Raw genomic sequence first — 19,557 nt, 5'->3', positions numbered from 1 at the left:
AGATAAACTTACTAAGCTGGGAATAAATCTGTACGTCACTCGATGGGTTGCCAACTGGCTTACTGACAGAACCCACACTGTGAAAGTAGCAGACTCCAAATCCAGCTCGTGACAAGTGGAGTACTTCTGGGTTCAGTCCTGGGACCACTCTTGTTTGGCAACTACTTTTCTGAAGTACTGGCCAACACTAAGGGACTCTGGCTAACAAAGTTCGCAGATGACTGCAAACTGGGAGCCATTATTGAATCCCCAAATTATGTGGATATTCTACAAAAGGGGGTGCCAGAGCCATGGGCTCAAGCTCAGTGCCAAGAAGTGTATAGTTATCCCCTTTGGGGAAAAAACATGTACCCATGAATTACTAGATAGGTGGCAGTACAATAAACACCGAAAGTGTGATAAGAGACTTAGGAACACAGGTGGACAGTGGTCTCACCTGCAATAACCATATCGCCACAACAGTCAGGAAATCCTTCTATGTGGCACACCTCATCACTAAGGGCTTTTCATCCAGAAAAAAAAGAGATCATTGTCCCACTGTACTCATCCCTCATTAGACCCATCATAGAATACAACGCCTCATTTGGTATGTACCTCACAAGACATCTGCAACAACTGGAAAGGCCACAGAAACACCTCACTAAAAGAATCACAGGCCTAAAGCAGATGCCTTATGCTGACCGACTAAAAAAACTCCAGCTGTACTCTGTCGCATATCGTCTACTCAGAGATGATCTCTGCTTAACATACAAGGCCATGTCAAACCCAGAGCTGTTGGACATGCTACACTTAAAGAAATCCCAAGCCATCAGAGCCACATGCTCCAAGGACCTAAACCTTTTCACAGTGAACAAAACATGCTGGATGGGTAGGTTCCTGACCCAGAGACTCCTCATACTCTGGAATAGACTGCCCATATATGTCAAGCAGAGAGCCTCCTTGGTCCTCTTCAAAAGGAACCTTGACGACTGGATGGGAGGTGTGAAATTTACCCTGGGGATCACGTCAGTTGCCCTGCTAGACAGGGGTCCAAGGAAGTAAATATTGTGGGAAGAAATAGCCAGGGAATTGTTATGGCCAGGCTTGTACAGGCCCTAGGGCCGATAGCCTAGTACCAACCTATGAACCTATTGGCACAGTTTATTTATGCTTCCAACATACAGGTCCTGTTGCTGTAAGGAGGATGGAAAGCTAGGTCAGCTAAAAACCCTCTTGTGCAGAGCATCTTTTTCCACTTTTTTGTCAATGTGAGAACCATATTGGAAGATAAGATCAGTATGTTTTCATTTAAATGATACAAATGACCACAGGAAATATTAAGAACAGGGTTGGTTAGTTCTTCACAATAGATTTTGGGACATCTGTGTAACCCCCCCCCCCCCTAAAAACTCTAATGCGATGGAAACTCCACATATTCCAGTATAATCATCGAGGTACTTGTCTCTGACTACACTGTACTTCTTGACAAGCTCAAAGACATTGGTATCCATGACCGTGCTTCACCTTGCTTTTAGGACTTCTGTGCAACAGACACTTGAGTCCATCTAGAAATTTCTACTTCTGAGGCTGCTTCTTTAGGCAAAGAATAACCACAAGGCTCCACCCTTAACCATTTTTTTCTGTCTCTATTAACAATATCTGTATAGAAATGACCACAGACTTTTTAAAAACAACAAATAGGGATGTTAAGGAAGAACATTCTGCTCCAATCTCAACCAAGGAAATTTATTGTAGTGCTTTTGTTCACTCCAGTTAAATGAACTTCTTCAGACAGATGTCTTGCAATGCGCTTACAGTAAATTTCCTTGGTTGAGATTTGGAGTAGTGTTCTTCCTTAACATCCCTATTTGCTGTTTCTGTTAACAAGATCTTTAACATTCCCACTGCTGCAGTAGCCTTTAAGCTGTATGGGTTGTTTCCTGCCTATGAAACAACAATTGGCCAGCTCAAAAAAAAAAAAAAAACTCTTGCCCCCCCCCAAGCACACGCAGGCACACACCTTCACTGTGACTGCTGATTGGCTAATCACAAGATGGGAAATAAGCAGTCGTAGTGAAGCTTTCTTCAGTACTTTCTTGCCATCTCAAGAAGATGCATCTATCGGGCTTTTCAGGAGCAGCAATCAGCTAACGCCTTTGTTTCTGGCAGATAAGTTTCAATCAAAGCACCTCTCCAAACAAATGATTGCCCTTTTAAGAAAAAATTTTTTTTACTAAAATGGTAGTTCTTTAAGAAACCTGATATTTTTACACAAAATTAAAATATTTCCTCTCGGTTACTGCTATTCATAGTGTCTGTTAAATTATTTGGGGCTATTTTTGTGAGCTTATACACTGCTTGTGTAAACTTTGAATCTGATATTGTCTGCTGTGTTTGGCTTCAACCTGTGGAACTTTGATTCTGATCTGACGGTGGCCCTTCTGAAAGTTTCGGCCACTTGGCTGTGCCTTCCTTACCCATAGCTCCCCAAATCTAGTTTGCTACCATTTGTGATGCAGCTTGGTCTTTGATTCTGCTTTTCTTTCTCCTATTTTAAGTTCTCATTGTCTTTGGTAAATTTTGTTTTCCCTAAACCCTGTAAGTAGTTGGTCCTGATAGTGTTAGGTAGTTTGTGGATTGGATAGGTAGTGCAGTTTGTCACCCTTTAGGTTTTTATATGGACAAGGGTTACTCATGTCCGGTCCAGCACATGGGATCATCTTCTCCTAGAACCTCCAAGCCATACTTGGTGGATTCTTCCATCTGGTTATTGAGGTCGGTGGACAGCATCAAAACTACTGATCTGGAGCAGTGATGTCCTTTTTGCCGGCACAGACGTAATAAGGCTTTAGCCACTTGGGTCCGATACCAGGACCCTCACCTCCATCCTTCAGGCTTCTTCCTTTGACCCATTTAGATCCAATAGCTTGGCCATCTTTGGCTTCATCCTCCTCTTTGGTACCCTCGACCCCAACTTGTTTGGTGCCATTGGCACCTGAGAGCCTTGTTGAAGCTGGGGTTTCCAGGTTGGTTCAATAGTTCCTGCTTTGGGATAATCGCTTTCTCTCGGAGCATCAGCTTTGGACAGTTCGTTTCTGATCTCAAGTTTGGGTCTAGGTGCAGCTCCCTCAGGTTCTGACCTGTCTTTGGGACCCTTGGGTCTGAGAGAACTGTCTCTGCCAACGTCTCTGACGTTGTTGAGAGGATGTGTTCTCTTCTAACTAGAAGGGTTGGATTTCTGAAAGTGGCACCCCCTTCCCAGTTTTCATCTGCTCCTCTGGCCAGTCAGCATTCTGCCAGGAACAGCCTACATCAACCAGCCTCCAGTCTGCCCCATGGTGGGTCTTCCCAACTCCTCCCCTTCTCCCAGGACTAGTCAGCACGGGAGGTTTCAAGGAAGAGAAATTGCACGAAGAAGCACTTAGATTCCCCAGAGGAGTCATTCACCAAGGATACTGACCTCAAGGAATGAGAGCATTCACATAAGTCCCTGTGCAACCCATGCAATAACGCTTCTTTCAGTGCATTATTGAAGCTACTGTGCCAGCACTGAGAGAGGACCACCGAAGTCCCCATTCCACAGAAGCCGGTATTTCTTAGAGGCCTTTGGCATAGGCCAGTCCATGTCTTGGGTGGTTCTCCTTCCAGATACCCTTATAGACCTGGTATCCCAGAGGGCATGGAAGGAGCCTGACACAGTGGAGCCCATTCCTAGAAAGCCAGATAGTCCTCATCCCTCCCAAAGACAGGTCTCATTGGAGTAAGGGTCCAGCTGTCAATATCATGGTGGTGGCAGCAGCCACCAAGAAGGAGATTTCTGAGAATTCTTCAACCCCGAACAGGGAGTCTTGGGCACTGGATCAGTTAGGGAAGTGTTCCCATGCCTCATCCACCTTTGTATTGAGAGTACTTAACTACTTATCACTTGACAAGGCTTCATTGGGAACTAGTGTCTGAAGTGTCCATAACACTCAAGACACAGCAGTTTCTGGATACTCAGAAAAAGCTGGAGACGTAGTTGTCCACTTTTGTTTCCTTTGCCAAAATGTTAGTCGGACTCCTCTCTAATGCAGCTGATGGAGCATCTTGAGCCTTGGGCTCCAGGATTGCAATGCAGCTCCAAGCTTGGATGCAATTGTGTAACTTTGCAGACTGTTTCAAAGTAGCCTTCATCAGTGCTCCTTTTCACGAGTCCTCTTTGTTGGGGCCCAAGGTTAAGGAGACACTGAGGAGCAAACAAGACTAGAAGATGATGTTATCTGTTGGAGGGCACTTTTCTAGGAATCAATAAGGGGTTGTGGAGGTAAATGACTCTCTTCCAGAAAGTCACAGTTCTTTTTCCAGTATGCTTCTCTGCAGGGTTCCTCCAAATGGCGAGATCATAATGTCTGCTGAATGCAGGGCAGAGGCGTTCTGCAGAGTCAGGGCTTCTACAGGTTTTTTTCCAGCTGACCCTTCCAGCAATCCTGAAGCACTTCCCGGCTGCTGTTCTCTGGAGGCAGTCGAGGGATGTGTAGAGCTCTTTCAAAAGCTTTGGAGGCAATCTCCTCAATTGCCTGGGTGTTGAAAATTTTATCCAGAGGTTATTAACATTCCCTCTTTAGAAGTCCCAAACTCTCACCCAAAATGTCTCCCAGATGTTCCACCCCATCAGAGGCTTCATGCAGCAACAGAGATCCAAAAACTGCTCATAAGTTGAGGACCTCAGATAAATTTTGGATTTGAACAAGCTGAACCAGCTTGTCAGAATGACCAAGTTCCAGATGGTCATGGTGCAGTGCATCTTATTTCCTCTGAGCAAGGATTGGATGTACTTAGTAGACCTCAGTGACACTTAACAGTCACATTAAGATAGATGGGCATTCCTGGAGGTTTCTTTGCTTCTGGCTGGGGAACTAGTCATTACCAGTTCAGGGTCCTGCCACTTGATAAACACCTAGGGATGCTGTACTGAGACCAAATGCATACCAGTGGTCACCGTCTGGCTGTGGCTGCAGGGTTTTCTGACATTTGGCTCCTCACTGCCCCCATAAAGGCTTTGTTGATCTTGGCTAGGGACTGCTTACTCCAACTGTGCAACAGCTTAAACATTACAGATGTCCATCTAAAAATCGAGCTTTCAAGCCTGTACAAGTTTTAGAGCTCACAGTGTGTCATTTAGATATAATCCATCAAATCACCAGGCTCCCGAGCTTGAGTTCTCAGCATTTGGGCTCAGGCCCTGTCTGTGCTTGCAACTCCAAAACTACCGGTTCATGCACTTCTGAAACTTCTGGGTCATATGGCAGCATTGACGGGACTGGCTCCTTTAGCCAGATATCCCATGAGGGTCCTACAATGGATTCTGGTTGTTTAGTTGTCCTTCCTGACTCACCCTTTGAATTTCCCTATACGGTCAAAAGAAAATGTGTCACAAGTTCATTGTTGGTACAGTCACCCTTCGTTAAGGAATGGAAACCATTTAGTTACTTCCTTCAGCCAGTCACCACAGACGCCACTCTCCTGGGGTGGAGGGGGCATTTCCAAGGGAGGATGGTTCAAGGGTCCTGATCTTCTGCAGAGGCCCACATTCACATCAGTGTTCTGGAGGTGAGAGTGGTCCTCCTTGCATTGCAGGCCTTTCAGGACCCCCTTCCTAGGAGTGTGATTGCAGTACAAACTGACAGTAAGCCAGTTGTCTGATATCTCAATAAACGGGGAACACGTTCTCAACTTTTTGTTGGGAGGCCATGAGAGTTTGGTACTGAGTGATCTCTTCTCAGCGTTTTCTTGTAGCAGTGCATCTCCTGGGGAAGTCCAACAGTCTAGCAGACAGCCGCAGCTGGAGCATTTTGTTGCCTCATCAGTGGTCCCAAAATCCAGCAGTGGCAACTTGGTTTTTTTGGCGTTAGGACACTGTCGTGACCTATATACCTGCCCATCCAGCACCAAGTGCCAGAGTTATTTCACCATCATTCTCCCATCGGGACAGTTGCCCAAGGATACTCTGGTGCCTGCTTGGCTCCAAGGACTTCTTTATGCTTAACCCCCAGTTCCTTTGATGGTAAAGTTTCTGTAGAGCCATAGTGATCCTCATCGGCCCCTTTTGGCCTTGTCAGGTATGGTTTCCCTTCCTTTGGCCTTTTCTGAAATACCCTCCTTGGGTACTGGATCCCATTCAGAATCTCATTTTTTATCCAGCAGTCTGGATCCCCCATCCAGTCCTTCAGGTTGACTGCATGATTCCACCAGTTCCCTTGATGGTCAGGAATCCCAAGCTTTCATAGGTGGTGGTTCATATTTTGTTTATTTCTCAGAAGGAATTTTCTAGAAAAGTATATACCAATAAGTGGAAAAGGCTTGTTTTGTGGGTAGACGCTCAGGGACTCTACCCTTTTTCTGTCTCTCTTGGAGTTGGTCTTGGATTTTCTAGTCAAGTTGTTGGTTCAGGTTCTGGCTTTTGTACTATTAAAGTGCAGTTAGTAGTCATTTCGGATTTTCATATTGATAGGAATAGTGTGCCTTTGGCTTCCCTCAGGATCTGCAAGGCTTTTCTAAAAGGTACTTTTCTCCTTTGCCCCTCCCTGGGATATGTGCTACATTCTGCAGCCCCTAGCTGGTCCTCCTGAATCTTCAGCTTGTTTGGATTTGAAGCTTTTGTCTTGGAAACTTTGTTTTTGGTGGTAGTTACTTATGCAAGAAGGGTGTCAGAGTTGCAAGTGCTTGATTCTTCACCCCCTTATGGTTCCCTTTCGAATGCGTCTTCGTCAAACTCAAAAGACGGAAACAGCAAAAGATCGAAGTGGCTTTTAAGCAAATTCTTTCCCTGGGAAAGGATTCGCTTGGCCGCTTTGTTACTTTGCAGTTTTTTTTTTTTTTTTGTTTTTTGTTGGAACATCATCCCCTAGGAAAAATCGCTGTAAGCTTTCGCTTACATAGGGTCGATTAATCACTGTTCGCTTTAAGCGTTCGGTGATGTAATATAGACACCCCCCCCTTATTTGGTGTTCCACGAAATATATTTCTGTTTGTACCAACCTTTCCTTTCTACCTAAAGTAGCTTCTGAGAATAACCTTAATAGTTCCATTCATCTCCTGGTCTCTCCCCCCCCCCCCCTCCACACAAAATTTTCCCATCAAAGGTGAATACCTTTTACATTGTCTGGATGTACATAGGCAATTGAGATCCTGTCTTGATTGTACCTAGTCTTTCAGGAAATCGAGTCAGTTGTCTGTCTCTCTTTCAGAATCCAAGATGAGCTCTCCTTTGTCTAATGTGACTTCATCCAAGTGGCCATCATAATTTATTTTGTTTGCATATTCCTTGAAAAGCAAGACTATTCTACCCAAGCCTAAAGGGCATTTAGCAAGGGTTGTAGCTACTTCAGCAACTTTCCTTTCTAGAGTTCCTATGGATGATATTCATGTTGCTCCCACTTGGCCGGGTCACCACACTTTTGTGTTGCATTACAAGCTGGACATCCTTTCTAGATCCAGGGTTTCCTTTGGCTCCACTTTGTTGTGGGTTATCCCTCCTTAGTTCCTCCTGGGGAGCTTTCATGACTGGGGACTCTGTCACACAGGTTAAAGCTAGATGGAGCAGACAGATGCAAAGTTATGTACTTACCATAATGATAGACATGTGTTGTCTGTCTAGTTCAACCTCCTTTCCACTACCTTAATGCTGATATGGTGAGTCTTTCCTCCTTTGATGACTAGACATTGTAGTTTGTTTATTTCAGTTTTTGGAGTCTTGCTTTCCCCTTGGTAGTCTTATTCCAAGTGGTGGAGGATACATTCTCAGTTGTATGTATTGTCATCATGTTTCCTCATGGGGCAGAATCTGTCTAGGGAGTTGGAGGAATGGGGGGGTTAAGGGTAAGGGAGTCGTAGCGAAGTGGGAAAGCCTTTCAAATTGTCTGGTGTCAGATCCAAAGTCCCACAATTTGAACTAGACTGAGACAATGTGGATCTGTCGTTATGGTAAGTACATAACTTTCAGGGTTTTTGTTATAGCAGAAACGTATGTATGTGTGTAGTGCTTATGTTCAGTTAGTAACAAAACAAAATTCACAGCAGCTTCCAAATAAAACTTGTAATCCACAAAACGAAGCAGCTTTTCAGACAAAACAGTAAAGCCCTGAGCAGGGCAAGCTTAGAAAATTGTGAAAAAACCCACAGATGGCTCAGCACACTTCAGTTCACTTTATTCCACAGAAACACAGCACATTAACGCTCCACCATACGTTTTCATTTTAAACATCACTTCCTCAGATGTGGGCTGTTCAAACTACTAGTGCTTTTATACCATTCACTTAATTACATTGATTAGGTTAATGAATTAATTGAAAGGTTAATTGTTTAAAACCAAAAACTTTTCTTGTTGCATCTCTCTGTGTTGCCACACTTAAACCACATTTAATGTTGCAATGTTTGATGAATAGATGTGTAGAAATAAAAATGTTTTAAATAAAAATCCTTAAAACACTTGACTAAAAAGAATAAATTATAAAGTTAAAATACTATTAGAAACACATTTAGTAGGACTCGATGGTTAAAATTACCAACTTGAATATTTGCTTTAAATGAACTTGATCCTCCATCTAGTGGATGATTCATGAAATTGCAGGTATTATAAAAATTGTATTGTAAACCAAAGGCAAATTGTAAAGCCTCACTCAGTTAAAAGAATGTTAAAAACAGGAAAATATAAGGGAAAAATAAGTTCAATACCTTTGATAAATGAGTGTAACACTTGTGTTCATAACATATTACAAACCCAACGTTTTAATAAAACTACAAATACAAAAAAGCTTAAAGACCGTAACTATTGGAACACATGGATAAAAACGTGATAAAATTCACATGAAGCGCAAATGCATATCACAGTTTTGCTGCTCTCAATTTTAATAATGGGGCTATGGAGATATGTTCATTGAGACCCGGTGGCTTATTGGCCTCCAAACTTATCTGCCACCATAATTCTCTGTACTCCAAACATTCCTCCCATAAACCCCCTCTTCCACTCTTTTCCACCCTTTCTATCTCAAAAAATGTATAGTGTGCATTTTCACAGCTTTGTGTTTGTACAATGCATTAGTCTGTTTGTTTGTTTCTAGGTCATATATATGTTCGTATACCCTTCCTCCCGAGCTTGCGTTCTGTCTTCCCTATATAGAATGCTTCACAGATTTGACATTTTGCTAAATTTACAAGCTCAAAGGAGTCACAATTATTAAAATCCTTCCAGGATGATTCCCCTGCTTTCCAAATACACACTTTCTGCATTGCTTATGTATGCACACCGTTGACAATATCCACATTTAAATGTTCCCTTCCTTTTTCTCTGTCTCTGAACTTCTTGGTTTGTACCATTTTCCAATAAAAGTTTTAAGTTACTTGAATTCTTATAAACTGTTCTTAGCTTTTCATTCTTTAGTTTCTCTAAGTCAGTAAATGCTAAAAGTTTATTCCATTCCTTATCTATAGTCTGTCTTAGCAGTTTTGCACAAGCATTATGTTCCAAGACGAGTGCACTGCCAAAATTGTCATTTCCCTTTTTTACTGGGCCTACCGTATCAAATACTGATAACCCTAATATTGGCTTAGTCATTTGGTCTCCTTTCTGTCACTTCTGTCTCAATTTTGTCTATTATATCATCTGGGTATTTCCTCGTCCTAAACATTTTCCTTAGTAACCTTTTTTTCTATTTCAAAGTCTTCGTCTCTGGACGTCATCCTGCAGGCCCTAATGTATTGTCCTTTATATTTTTCTTGGAGTACAAAGGATGAGCACTTTCAAAGTGCAAATAAGAGTTAGAATAGGTACTCTTTCTATACACCCTGGAATTAAAACGTGAGTTTTCCTTGTATATTTCTATATCCAAGTACTCCAACTTCTCATAATTTATTCTGTAAGAAAATTCAAGAAAATTAGTACTGTTAATATATTCAATAATTTTTTCTATCTCTTCTTTTGGCCCTTCCCATAGGATGCATATGTCATCCAGGAGTCTTCTATATAGTGACCAGTTGTTACTGCATATTGATTCAGTTACCATCTTCTCTTCCCATTTGGCTAAGACCAGCTTTTTTGTATTTGTAGTTTTATTAAAACGTTGGGTTTGTAATATGTTATGAACACAAGTGTTACACTCATTTATCAAAGGTATTGAACTTATTTTTCCCTTATATTTTCCTGTTTTTAACATTCTTTTAACTGAGTGAGGCTATACAATTTGCCTTTGGTTTACAATACAATTTTTATAATACCTGCAATTTCATGAATCATCCACTAGATGGAGGATCAAGTTCATTTAAAGCAAATATTCAGGTTGGTAATTTTAACCACTGAGTCCTACTAAATGTGTTTTTAATAGTATTTTAACTTTATGATTTATTCTTTTTAGTCAAGTGTTTTAAGGATTTTTATTAAACATATTTTTATTTCTACACATCTATTCATCAAACATTGTAACATTAAATGTGTTTTAATTGTGGCAACACAGAGCGATGCAACAAGAAAAGTTTTTGGTTTTAAACTAAATTAACCTTTCAATTAATTCATTAACCTAATCAATGTAATTAAGTGAATGGTATAAAAGCACTAGTAGTTTGAACAGCCCACATCTGAGGAAGTGATGTTTAAAACGAAAACGTATGGTGGAGCGTTAATGTTCTGTGTTTCTGTGGAATAAAGTGAACTGAAGTGTGCTGAGCCATCTGTGGGTTTTTTTCAATTTTCTAAGCTTGCCCTGCTCAGGGCTTTATTGTTTTGCCTGAAAAGCTGCTTCATTTTGTGAATTATCAGTTAGTGACAACCTACCTCCATATTATTTTCTGTCATTGTGTTTGTGTTTCAAAGGGGGTGCTGACAGGGAGTTTACTCCAGCAACATTTGCTCTCTTGGCTTCTCTTCCTCTGCTACAGCATGGATACTTTGGTCCTATTGATTCTTCTGACATACCTAGAAAGAAAAAAATCACAAAGGAGTCCTTGCCATTGTTGTGGACTCAAGTCTAGACCCCAGGCAATAGTGGGTTTAACCTGCAGTAGCTATTGATTGTTTTTCAGACCAATCGCTAACCTCCTGGGCATCTGTTGTCTGGACTTGGATCTTCAGTATTGCTTAATTCTGTAAGCATCTTAGTCTGTCAGAGCAAAATATAGTGACAGACCAGCTGAGCAGGACTAGGACAGACCCTCACAAATGGAAATTGAATTGGGGGGGGGTCTTCTGTAAATGTATCCATTTGTGCAGAACAGTTCAACTAGATCTGCTCACCTCCTTTCAAACTAGACAACTCAACGGGTATTGCTCCAGGGATTCTTCCAGGCAGGCCTGGAAAATGGATGCATTTTCATTCCCTTGGAAGGGAATGTTCCTTTATGCTTTTCCACCCTTTCCATTGATATCCAGGGTAATTTTGAAGATTCAAAAGAATGTTGCAGAAATCATTGTGTTGACTCTCTTTTAGCCCAGGTAACATTTTGTCCTTTTTTATGCAGTTGTACCACAGTTGGCATTGAGCCTTCACCTCTGAGGTACAAGGTTCAATTCTGACCTCCGGCAAATGGCTGTTTGGAGTTTGCATGTTCAGCCTTTGTCTCTCTGGGGTTCCTCCCTTCTCCAAAAAACATACTGAGTGTTTTATGTCAAACTTATCCAAGAGTGGAGCAGTTCAGACTCTGGATGGTGCCCGTGGGGAGAAGAGTTGTATAGACCAACCGCTTTGGACATCTCCTGTGATGCACAGTATCCTCCTGATAGGAGAACATGGATCATAGACTGCGTGCTATCGTAGGGCTAGCTACTTGTCTGTGTAAAAATATGGCTGTAGGTGATCCAGTCATGTTGACTGTCACCAAATGAGCATGAGTGTTTGCCGGTGATACATGGGTTGAGGACCCAGCCTACTCTGACTTATGCTGGAGACCCATGCTAACAGTGGGGGGGGGGGTGTACATGCCCCTGTTGACCAGTGTGTGGCTGCCATAAAACCAACAACCCTGGATTTAGTAAGCTGCTTGCCAGCTGGTGTCCAGTTTCCCAGTTTAGGTTACCTGGGATAGCTCTGAGTAAAAGCTGAACATAAAACCAATCAACCTGCCAAGCATGAATAAGAATTTCTACACTCAATGGAGGTTCTCTGACAGGACACAGCTTGTAAGTGGGTGATATAAGGAGGAGGCTGAACAGTCTTTGTATCCAGGTGAAGAAATGTAAGGGAAGTGCAGTGAAGCCTCTTGGCTTGGGAGCTAGTCAACTACACAGGAAGAGGACAGACTAGAAATGGTGTGGAAATTGTGGTGAGGGAGAGGCTTCAGGAGACCGTGAAGGATGGCATCAGAATTAGTGACAGAATCATGGCAATCTGATTCCATTGAAATGATGGGGTATATTCATAGTCTCAGGCTGTGCCCCACAGCATTGTGGTAGTGAGGAAAAAGCACATTCAAGCAGCAGTTGCAGGATCTACTAGATAAAGCTGGGCAACATTGATATTGATAAGGGGTGACATAAATACACATATCTAGACAGACATAACAGGCTGAGGACAAACTGGGTCCTCATGGGTTGAGCAACAAGAATAAATGACAGGCTATTCTAGACTTCTGTCTAGCAAATGGCTTGATTTATGGCCAACATATGGTTCAGCAAGAGAGACGGTCACTAAGATCACATGACAAGAGTGGTCAGTATGCAACTCAAGTAGATCTTCTGTTGCGAAAAGGGCACTGGAGTAGAATCAGCAATTGCACAGTTATCACCAGTGAAAGTCTGCCGGCAGCATAAACCACTGGTTGCCACAGTCAGCAGTAAGCAGTGGTTATAGAAGGCTCTAAGGTCACAGAGACCAAGTTAAGACCTGGAAGTCTACTTTTCAGAAAGGACAACCATTCAAGAAATTACTGTGGGCACTAGCACTTCAAGGAAATGGGTAGAGATGAAGAATAGCAGCTCCTCAAAACAGCATGTATGAGGACTATAGAGCAGATATGTGGCCTAGCCATGTTTGGAAATAAGGTACATAACAAAAACTGGTGATGAAATACAGGAAGCCATTGAAAGAAAGGAGTAGAGGAAGAAGTGGGAGTTGGAAAAGATGGACCAGGCTAGGAAGGAATGTTTGACTAACAGCCTGAGAGGAGATGAAGTAGCAAAGAACAAGGCATCAGAGGCACTCTGCCAACTTCTGGTAAGTGACTCCGTGGATGGCGCAAAGAAATTTTCAGGTTGTGAGGCAAAGACAGAAGGATAAAGAAGATGGTCAGACAGCTTTCATAAGGGACATGGCATTAAAGGCAGGTGGAAGGAGTACTTTCAGCAGCTTCTGAATGACGAAAATTCCACAGAGTGTATACTGCCGCAGACATAGCCTACAGTGAGAGAATAGGAAGAGTCAACCCTAGAAGAAGAAAGAACAACACTGAGAAACATGAAGTCAGGGAAAGCAGCAGACTCAGATGAGGTCAAGATGTTGGGTGAGAGGGGGAGAATGGCTTCTTAGGGTACTCCTAGCAGCACAGAGAGACAGAGGTGTATCCCAGATGACTGCAGATTGTGTACTTGTGCCAGTGCTCAGGAACTAAGGGGGCATCCACAACTGTGGGCAGTTAAGAGGCATCAAACTCCTGTCACATTACATGAAAGTTCTGGAGTGGGTGGTTGAAAAACAAATACTCATAGTACTAGAAAGTAAGATAAGGAGATGACCAGTTGAAATTCAGACCAGGATGCATTACAACTGACCCAGTGTTTGCAGTGAGACAGAGGAAAAAGTCCAACTGGGCATTGCTTTACTTGGAGAAAGCATAGCATATGACAAGGACCCAAGAAGTCTGATTTGGCAGTCTTGTGGTGGTTCAGAGTCCAAGAAACATTGATAGAATTAGTGCATGCTATGTACAAGGACCCAATGACTCGAGTACAGACCGTGTTCAATGTCTGAGGAGTTCACGTTGAGAGAGGGTGTGCTTCAGGGTTCAGCTTGTAGCCTAGTGCTGTTCATATTGATGATGGACTACATTAGCAAATAGGTTAGAGGGGACAGAGCAAATTTGCTGCATACAGACAATGTGGCATTGCAGGCTGACTGTCAGCAAGGGATAAGGTAATGAAAATGAGTACAGATAAAGACAGTTGTAATCGCAACAAATGGGGGAAATCAGAAGCTGAGAATTGAGAGAGAAAAAAATAGTATATCAGATTTACAGCTTCAGGTGTCTGGTAGGGGGCGATTTGAGAAGAGAAGTCTGAGTGAAGAGGTCAAAACTAGAATCAGAGGGGCTGCAGCCAACTGGCACAGTGTCAGGTGTAGTATATGACAGAAGAATGTCAAAGAAGCTGAGAAGTAAGGCATGCAAAACTGATGCAACCAGTACAGCTAATAAAGCAACCTGGGCAGTAAAAGGCATTTAAGGAAGCTAGAAGTGACCGAGAGGAAGTGCCTGAGATGGATGGTAGGATGCACACTGTGGGACAGATGAAGAAATGAGAACATAACAGCTGAAGCCAAAGTAGCTGCAGTTGCAAAAATGGTCAGAGAGAACAGATTGTGGTGGTTCACACACGTGCAGAAGACAGTCTGGCGAAGAAGATTTTAGACCGGAGGAAGGCAAGAGTAAGCAAGGTGTCCAGCAAAGAGCTGGATGGATTGTGTGAGAGACCTGCAACAGGCATGAGTGTTAAAGGTAGGAGAGAGCATTATAGAGAGATGGCAACAGTTGACACAACACCCCAACCCCATTTGGACAATGGGGGGGGTGATCTCATGTAGATCTGTTCACTTCCTTTCTAAAAAGACAAATACATATTGCTCCAGGTCTCCTTTGCAAGTAAGCCTGGACATTTAAATGTATTTTCATTCCCTTGGCAATGATCTTCCTTTATGCCTGGATCTATATCCTTCCTCCTGCTAGGTTGGATAGGCTTTTGGTAATCATCCCTTATAACCTAAATGCTACTGCAGCAGTGGAAATGATCAACATGGGGGGGGGGCTTGGCCGGTGGTTGGTTGTTTTTTTTCCCCTAAGCAGGAAACAGGGAAACAACCCATATAGCCTAAAGGCTATTGCAGCAGTGAGGAATTCAAACATCTATAGTTATGGATAAGTGCAGGTTACACAGCTGTAATTTTCCGTATGACCTGGTGTGGTCATCTGTAGGTTTTGGGTGACATTCTGGTTGATTTTGGACCAGCCTCAAACTAACTTACACTCCCTGTGTCTTAAACCACAGCTTAATCCTCAACCCCTTCAAAACTAAAGCCATGGTTTTGGTACCCATAGAAAACTGTGCACTTCACCTAATCCTCTACATATGCTTTTCATATAAATATTCAGGTCTCTGCTAAAAATGTGTTTTTTTTTTCAACCCAGTCAGACTCTACCAGGTTAATACATGTAAATAAATATCTTATCCATATGTTTATGTGTTTTTCTTTCTCCATCTTTACACTTCCTTTTATACTTGGTTTATATGTCTTGGGCACAGTTTTATATATATATATATATATATATATATATATATATATATATATATATTTTCTTTTTTTTATTTTCTTTCTCCATCTGTACACTTGCTTTTATACCTAGTCTATACATCTTACTACTCAGAGTACTACTGTCAACCTGACTACATCAAACTTGTGCACAATCTAACTGTATAAAATTGTGAAAGATGCAATTTTCAAGATGCAACTCTCACCTTTGTATCTTATTCTGTATTTCTTCTTACTTGTGGATTGGCTCATTCTAACTGTAAAGAAATCAAAGATTTTTTTTATTCAATGCATCAAATTTAAATTTTCATACTTATGTACGGTCTGTGTGAATATGACTGCTGTTATACTCCTTATAATTGGTTGTAATTGATTTGTGGAGCTTTTCTCCCCAGGCCTCCACTGAAAATGGAAATGTATCCAGTTGGACTTTCCCGGTCAACAAATGTAAAATAAATATCTCACAACATTTGCAGCACACTCTTTGAAACTACAGAACTTTAGATACCTGGCTGAAGCTGGTGGCTTTTCATCAAAGTTCACAAGGAGTTGGTAACTCTTGTGAAATACCTTGGTATTATGAGTCTATTTTCCTGAGGCAGTTTCTCCTACTACCAATATATGCAGATATACTCAAATAGTTTTCCAATTCAGAGTGTTTACCATTGATCTGGTGTCGCAACTCATCCACCTGGTCTGATCAGCTGATCATTAAATTCTTGGTTACCCAACCCAAGGTGGAACTCCTGCAAATGGTTTAGTGCACTGCAGAAAACCTAGTCAGATCAACTCAAAACATTCTTTATCCTTTGCTCCTTGTCCAGCTCCAGGTCTGTAGCCTGAACTTCTTTATTTGACACCTCCAGGCTATGTAGAGCAATGATCAACTTGTTCCAGCGTAGCTCTAGGTTGACTCTGAACTCCATGAAGTTAGAAGGATGGGCTGAGGAACTGAGCACTAGTAGTAAACATTTATACAAAGTGTCAAAGTTTGAATGCCACAACACCAAACTCAGTTGTTAGTGAAAGTTGCCCCATGAAGGTAAAGTTTGTATTATCTTCTAGTATGACAACCATCTTCTTCTTTCGGCTGTTCCCGTTAGGGGTCGCCACAGCGGATCATCTGTTTCCATTTCTTCCTGTCCTCTGCATCATGCTCTTGCACACCAACCGCCTGCATGTCCTCTCTCACCACATCCATAAACCTTATCTTAGGCCTTGCTCTTTTCCTCTTACCTGGCAGCTCCATCCTTAGCATCCTTTTCCCAGTATACCCAGCATCCCTCCTCAGCACGTCCAAACCAACGCAATCTCGCCTCTCTCTTGCTTTGTCTCCAAACTGTCCAACCTGAGCTGACCCTCTAATATACTGATTCCTAATCCTGTCCATCCTAGTCACACCCAGTGCAAATCTTAACATCTTTAACTCTGCCACATCCAGCTCTGACTCCTACCTTTTTGTCAATGCTACTGTCTCCAACCCTTATAACATAGCTGGTCTCACTACCCTCTTGTAGACCTTCCCTTTCACTCTTATTGGTACCAGTCTGTCACAAATCACTCCTGACACTCTTCTTCACCCATTCCACCCTGCCTGTACGCTCTTCCACACTCACCATTACTCTGAACTGTTGATCCCAAGTACTTAAACTCATCCACCTTTACCAACTGTACTCCCTGCATCCTCACCATTCCTCTACCCTCCCTCTCATTTACACACACATATATTCTGTTTTAGCCCTGCTGACCTTCATTCCTCTCCTCACTAAAGCATATCGCCACCTCTCCAGGGTCTCCTCAACCTGGTCCCTACTCTCACTACATATCAGTGTCATCTGCAAACATCATAGTCCATGGTGCCTCCTGTCTAATCTTATCTGTCAACCTGTCCATCACCACTGCAAATGAGAAAGGGCTCAGAGCTGATCCTTGATGTAATACCACCTCCACCTTAAACGTATCTGTCACTCCCACCGCAGTCCTCACCAATGTCACACTACCCTTGTACATATCCTGTACCACTCTTACATACTTCTCTGCCACTCCCAACTTCCTCATACAATACCACAACTCCTCTCTAGGCACCCTGTCATATGCTTTCTCTAAGTCCACAAAGACAATGAAACTCCTTCTGACCTTCTCTGTATTTCTCCAACAACACTCAAATATTGCATCTGTAGTGCTTTTTCCTGGCATGAAACCATACTGCTGATCACTAATCACCTCCCTTCTTAACCTAGCTTCCACTACTCTTTCCCATAACTTCAAGCTGTGACTGATCAGTTTTATCCCTCTGTAGTTACTGCAGCTCTGCACATCACCCTTATTCTTAAAAATAGGTACCAACACACTTTATCCACTCCTCAGGCATCCTCTGACTTTCCAAAATTTCATTAAACAATCTGGTTAAAAATTCCACTGTCATTTCTCTTAAGCACCTCCATGCTTCCACTGGTATATCATCTGGGCCAACAGCCTTTCCATTCTAAATCCTCTTCATAGCTGTCCTTACTTCCTCCTTGCTAATCTGCTTCACTTCCGGATTCATTATCCCCACATCATCCAACCTTCTCTCTCTCTCATTCTTTTCATTCATCAGCCCTTCAACCCAGCCCCTGAATTTCTAGTATGAGAGTTACACCCTCTGGTACAACACCCTAGACATTCTATCATGTTGCATTACCATTTGTATGGTTCTTGACTTTTTTTGCTGGGCTGTGTTGTCATGCATGTCAGCTACCCATATGTGACAGTTGATAACACTACAGGTAAACACCTTCTATTAATGGTATCTGGCAAGACAAGTCAAGCTGATTACCCCAGGAAAGGTAATACCACTGGAAGAAGGTGGCTCTCTATTTGAGCCAGAGCATATAATAAAGCAGGTGAAATGTGGCTGTACGTTTTGAAAGATTCACAAAAACTAGCACTGAAAACGGTAAATGGGCAAGTTTTCCAGGTAATATCAACCTTTTTATTTTAGCAAAATCTGACTGTTTGAAGTTGGAGTGTTGGCTACAGTAGACTATCCTACCTTGTGCTGGGGTGAGGCATAGTGTACAGTTTAAAAATCTATTGACAAAGATAGACATTTCACACAGAATGTATTCTAATTAGAATGTTTTATTCTTTTTTTTTCTTTTAACAGGGAAGAGCTGGGTTTGTGCAGGCTGGCAGCAATCGTGCCCAAGACTGTGCAAGGGAACCTTTGTTTAAGTATGTCAATGAAGAACGTTTAAAAAGCATAAAGACATACGAAGGTGAGATTGTAACTTGGTTGTTATTTGCTTGAGTGTGGGCCTGATGTATACCTGTGTAGTACTTGTTCAGAGGTATGCCAGTTAAGCAGTGTATCTTCACCACAGTTTGTCATCATCTAGGCTGTTTTTTAAGGCATTTGAAAGTTGCCCTTCAGAAGACAAATTAGCGTTCTGCTTTTTGCTCTTCCAGCATCAGTCAGAAATTGCCCCATATAAATGCAACATTGCCCAGGCATATCTGCCCCCCCCCCCACAGCTTCACAACCAATTAACCGATTGACTGTTTTCTCAATTTCCAAGAAGTTTGCAACTTTCTGACCTATGTTCAGGCCAGTGAATATTTTAACATTGTGATTTTTCATGTGAGAAATTACATGCTGGTTGGTCTTATTTGTGAGAACTATCAGTGTGATTATCATGTCAGTCTCTGATAAGTGTGCTTAGGGCAGGTAATAGGCACCTTAAGAGTTTGTTTTGTTTCCCTTCTTGGAGCTCTGCATCGTATCGTGAATGCTGTTAAGATTTAACAAAGCAGATGAAATAATGAGATTCTAGGCACTGAATTAAGTTGAAAGATGAAAAAAGGTTGAAGGAGAGCAGTTAACATGAAGAGCCTTGGTGGGATATTGGAGCTAATTTCTCTAAAAATGTTGCACATGCCTACAGAGGTAGGCATAGGCAAAGTATGAAAGGTGTAGGGGGAGAACAAGTTTAAAAAGTACTATTTCTGGATGCACTACAAATAAACATTTGAAATCCATTTGAAGTTTTGTAAATCAGTGAAGTTTGCAGCCTTTAAAAATTCTATTTCCTGTTCTATTGCCAATATACTTTTG

At 42.1% G+C, this 19,557-nt stretch overlaps 1 protein-coding gene across 1 annotated transcript in view; it reads left to right on the top strand.

The window, feature by feature from the left end:
* The first annotated feature begins 18,351 nt into the window (after positions 1-18,351).
* The window catches only part of LOC122814990 (poly(U)-specific endoribonuclease-like), a 79,397-nt gene continuing 78,191 nt past the window's right edge, over positions 18,352-19,557 (top strand). The window contains exons 1-2 of the mRNA XM_044087245.1: positions 18,352-18,420; positions 18,610-18,729. Of these exons, the coding sequence (XP_043943180.1) occupies positions 18,352-18,420; positions 18,610-18,729 (189 nt within the window). The remainder of the gene's footprint in view (positions 18,421-18,609; positions 18,730-19,557) is intronic.

Source organism: Protopterus annectens, chromosome 11.part0 (genome assembly GCF_019279795.1).
Source record: "Protopterus annectens isolate FY-2018-M chromosome 11.part0, PAN1.0, whole genome shotgun sequence".
NCBI classification, from domain to species: domain Eukaryota; kingdom Metazoa; phylum Chordata; order Ceratodontiformes; family Protopteridae; genus Protopterus; species Protopterus annectens.
Note: the sequence above shows the minus strand (reverse complement) of the source record. Positions and strands in the feature narration are given on the sequence as shown.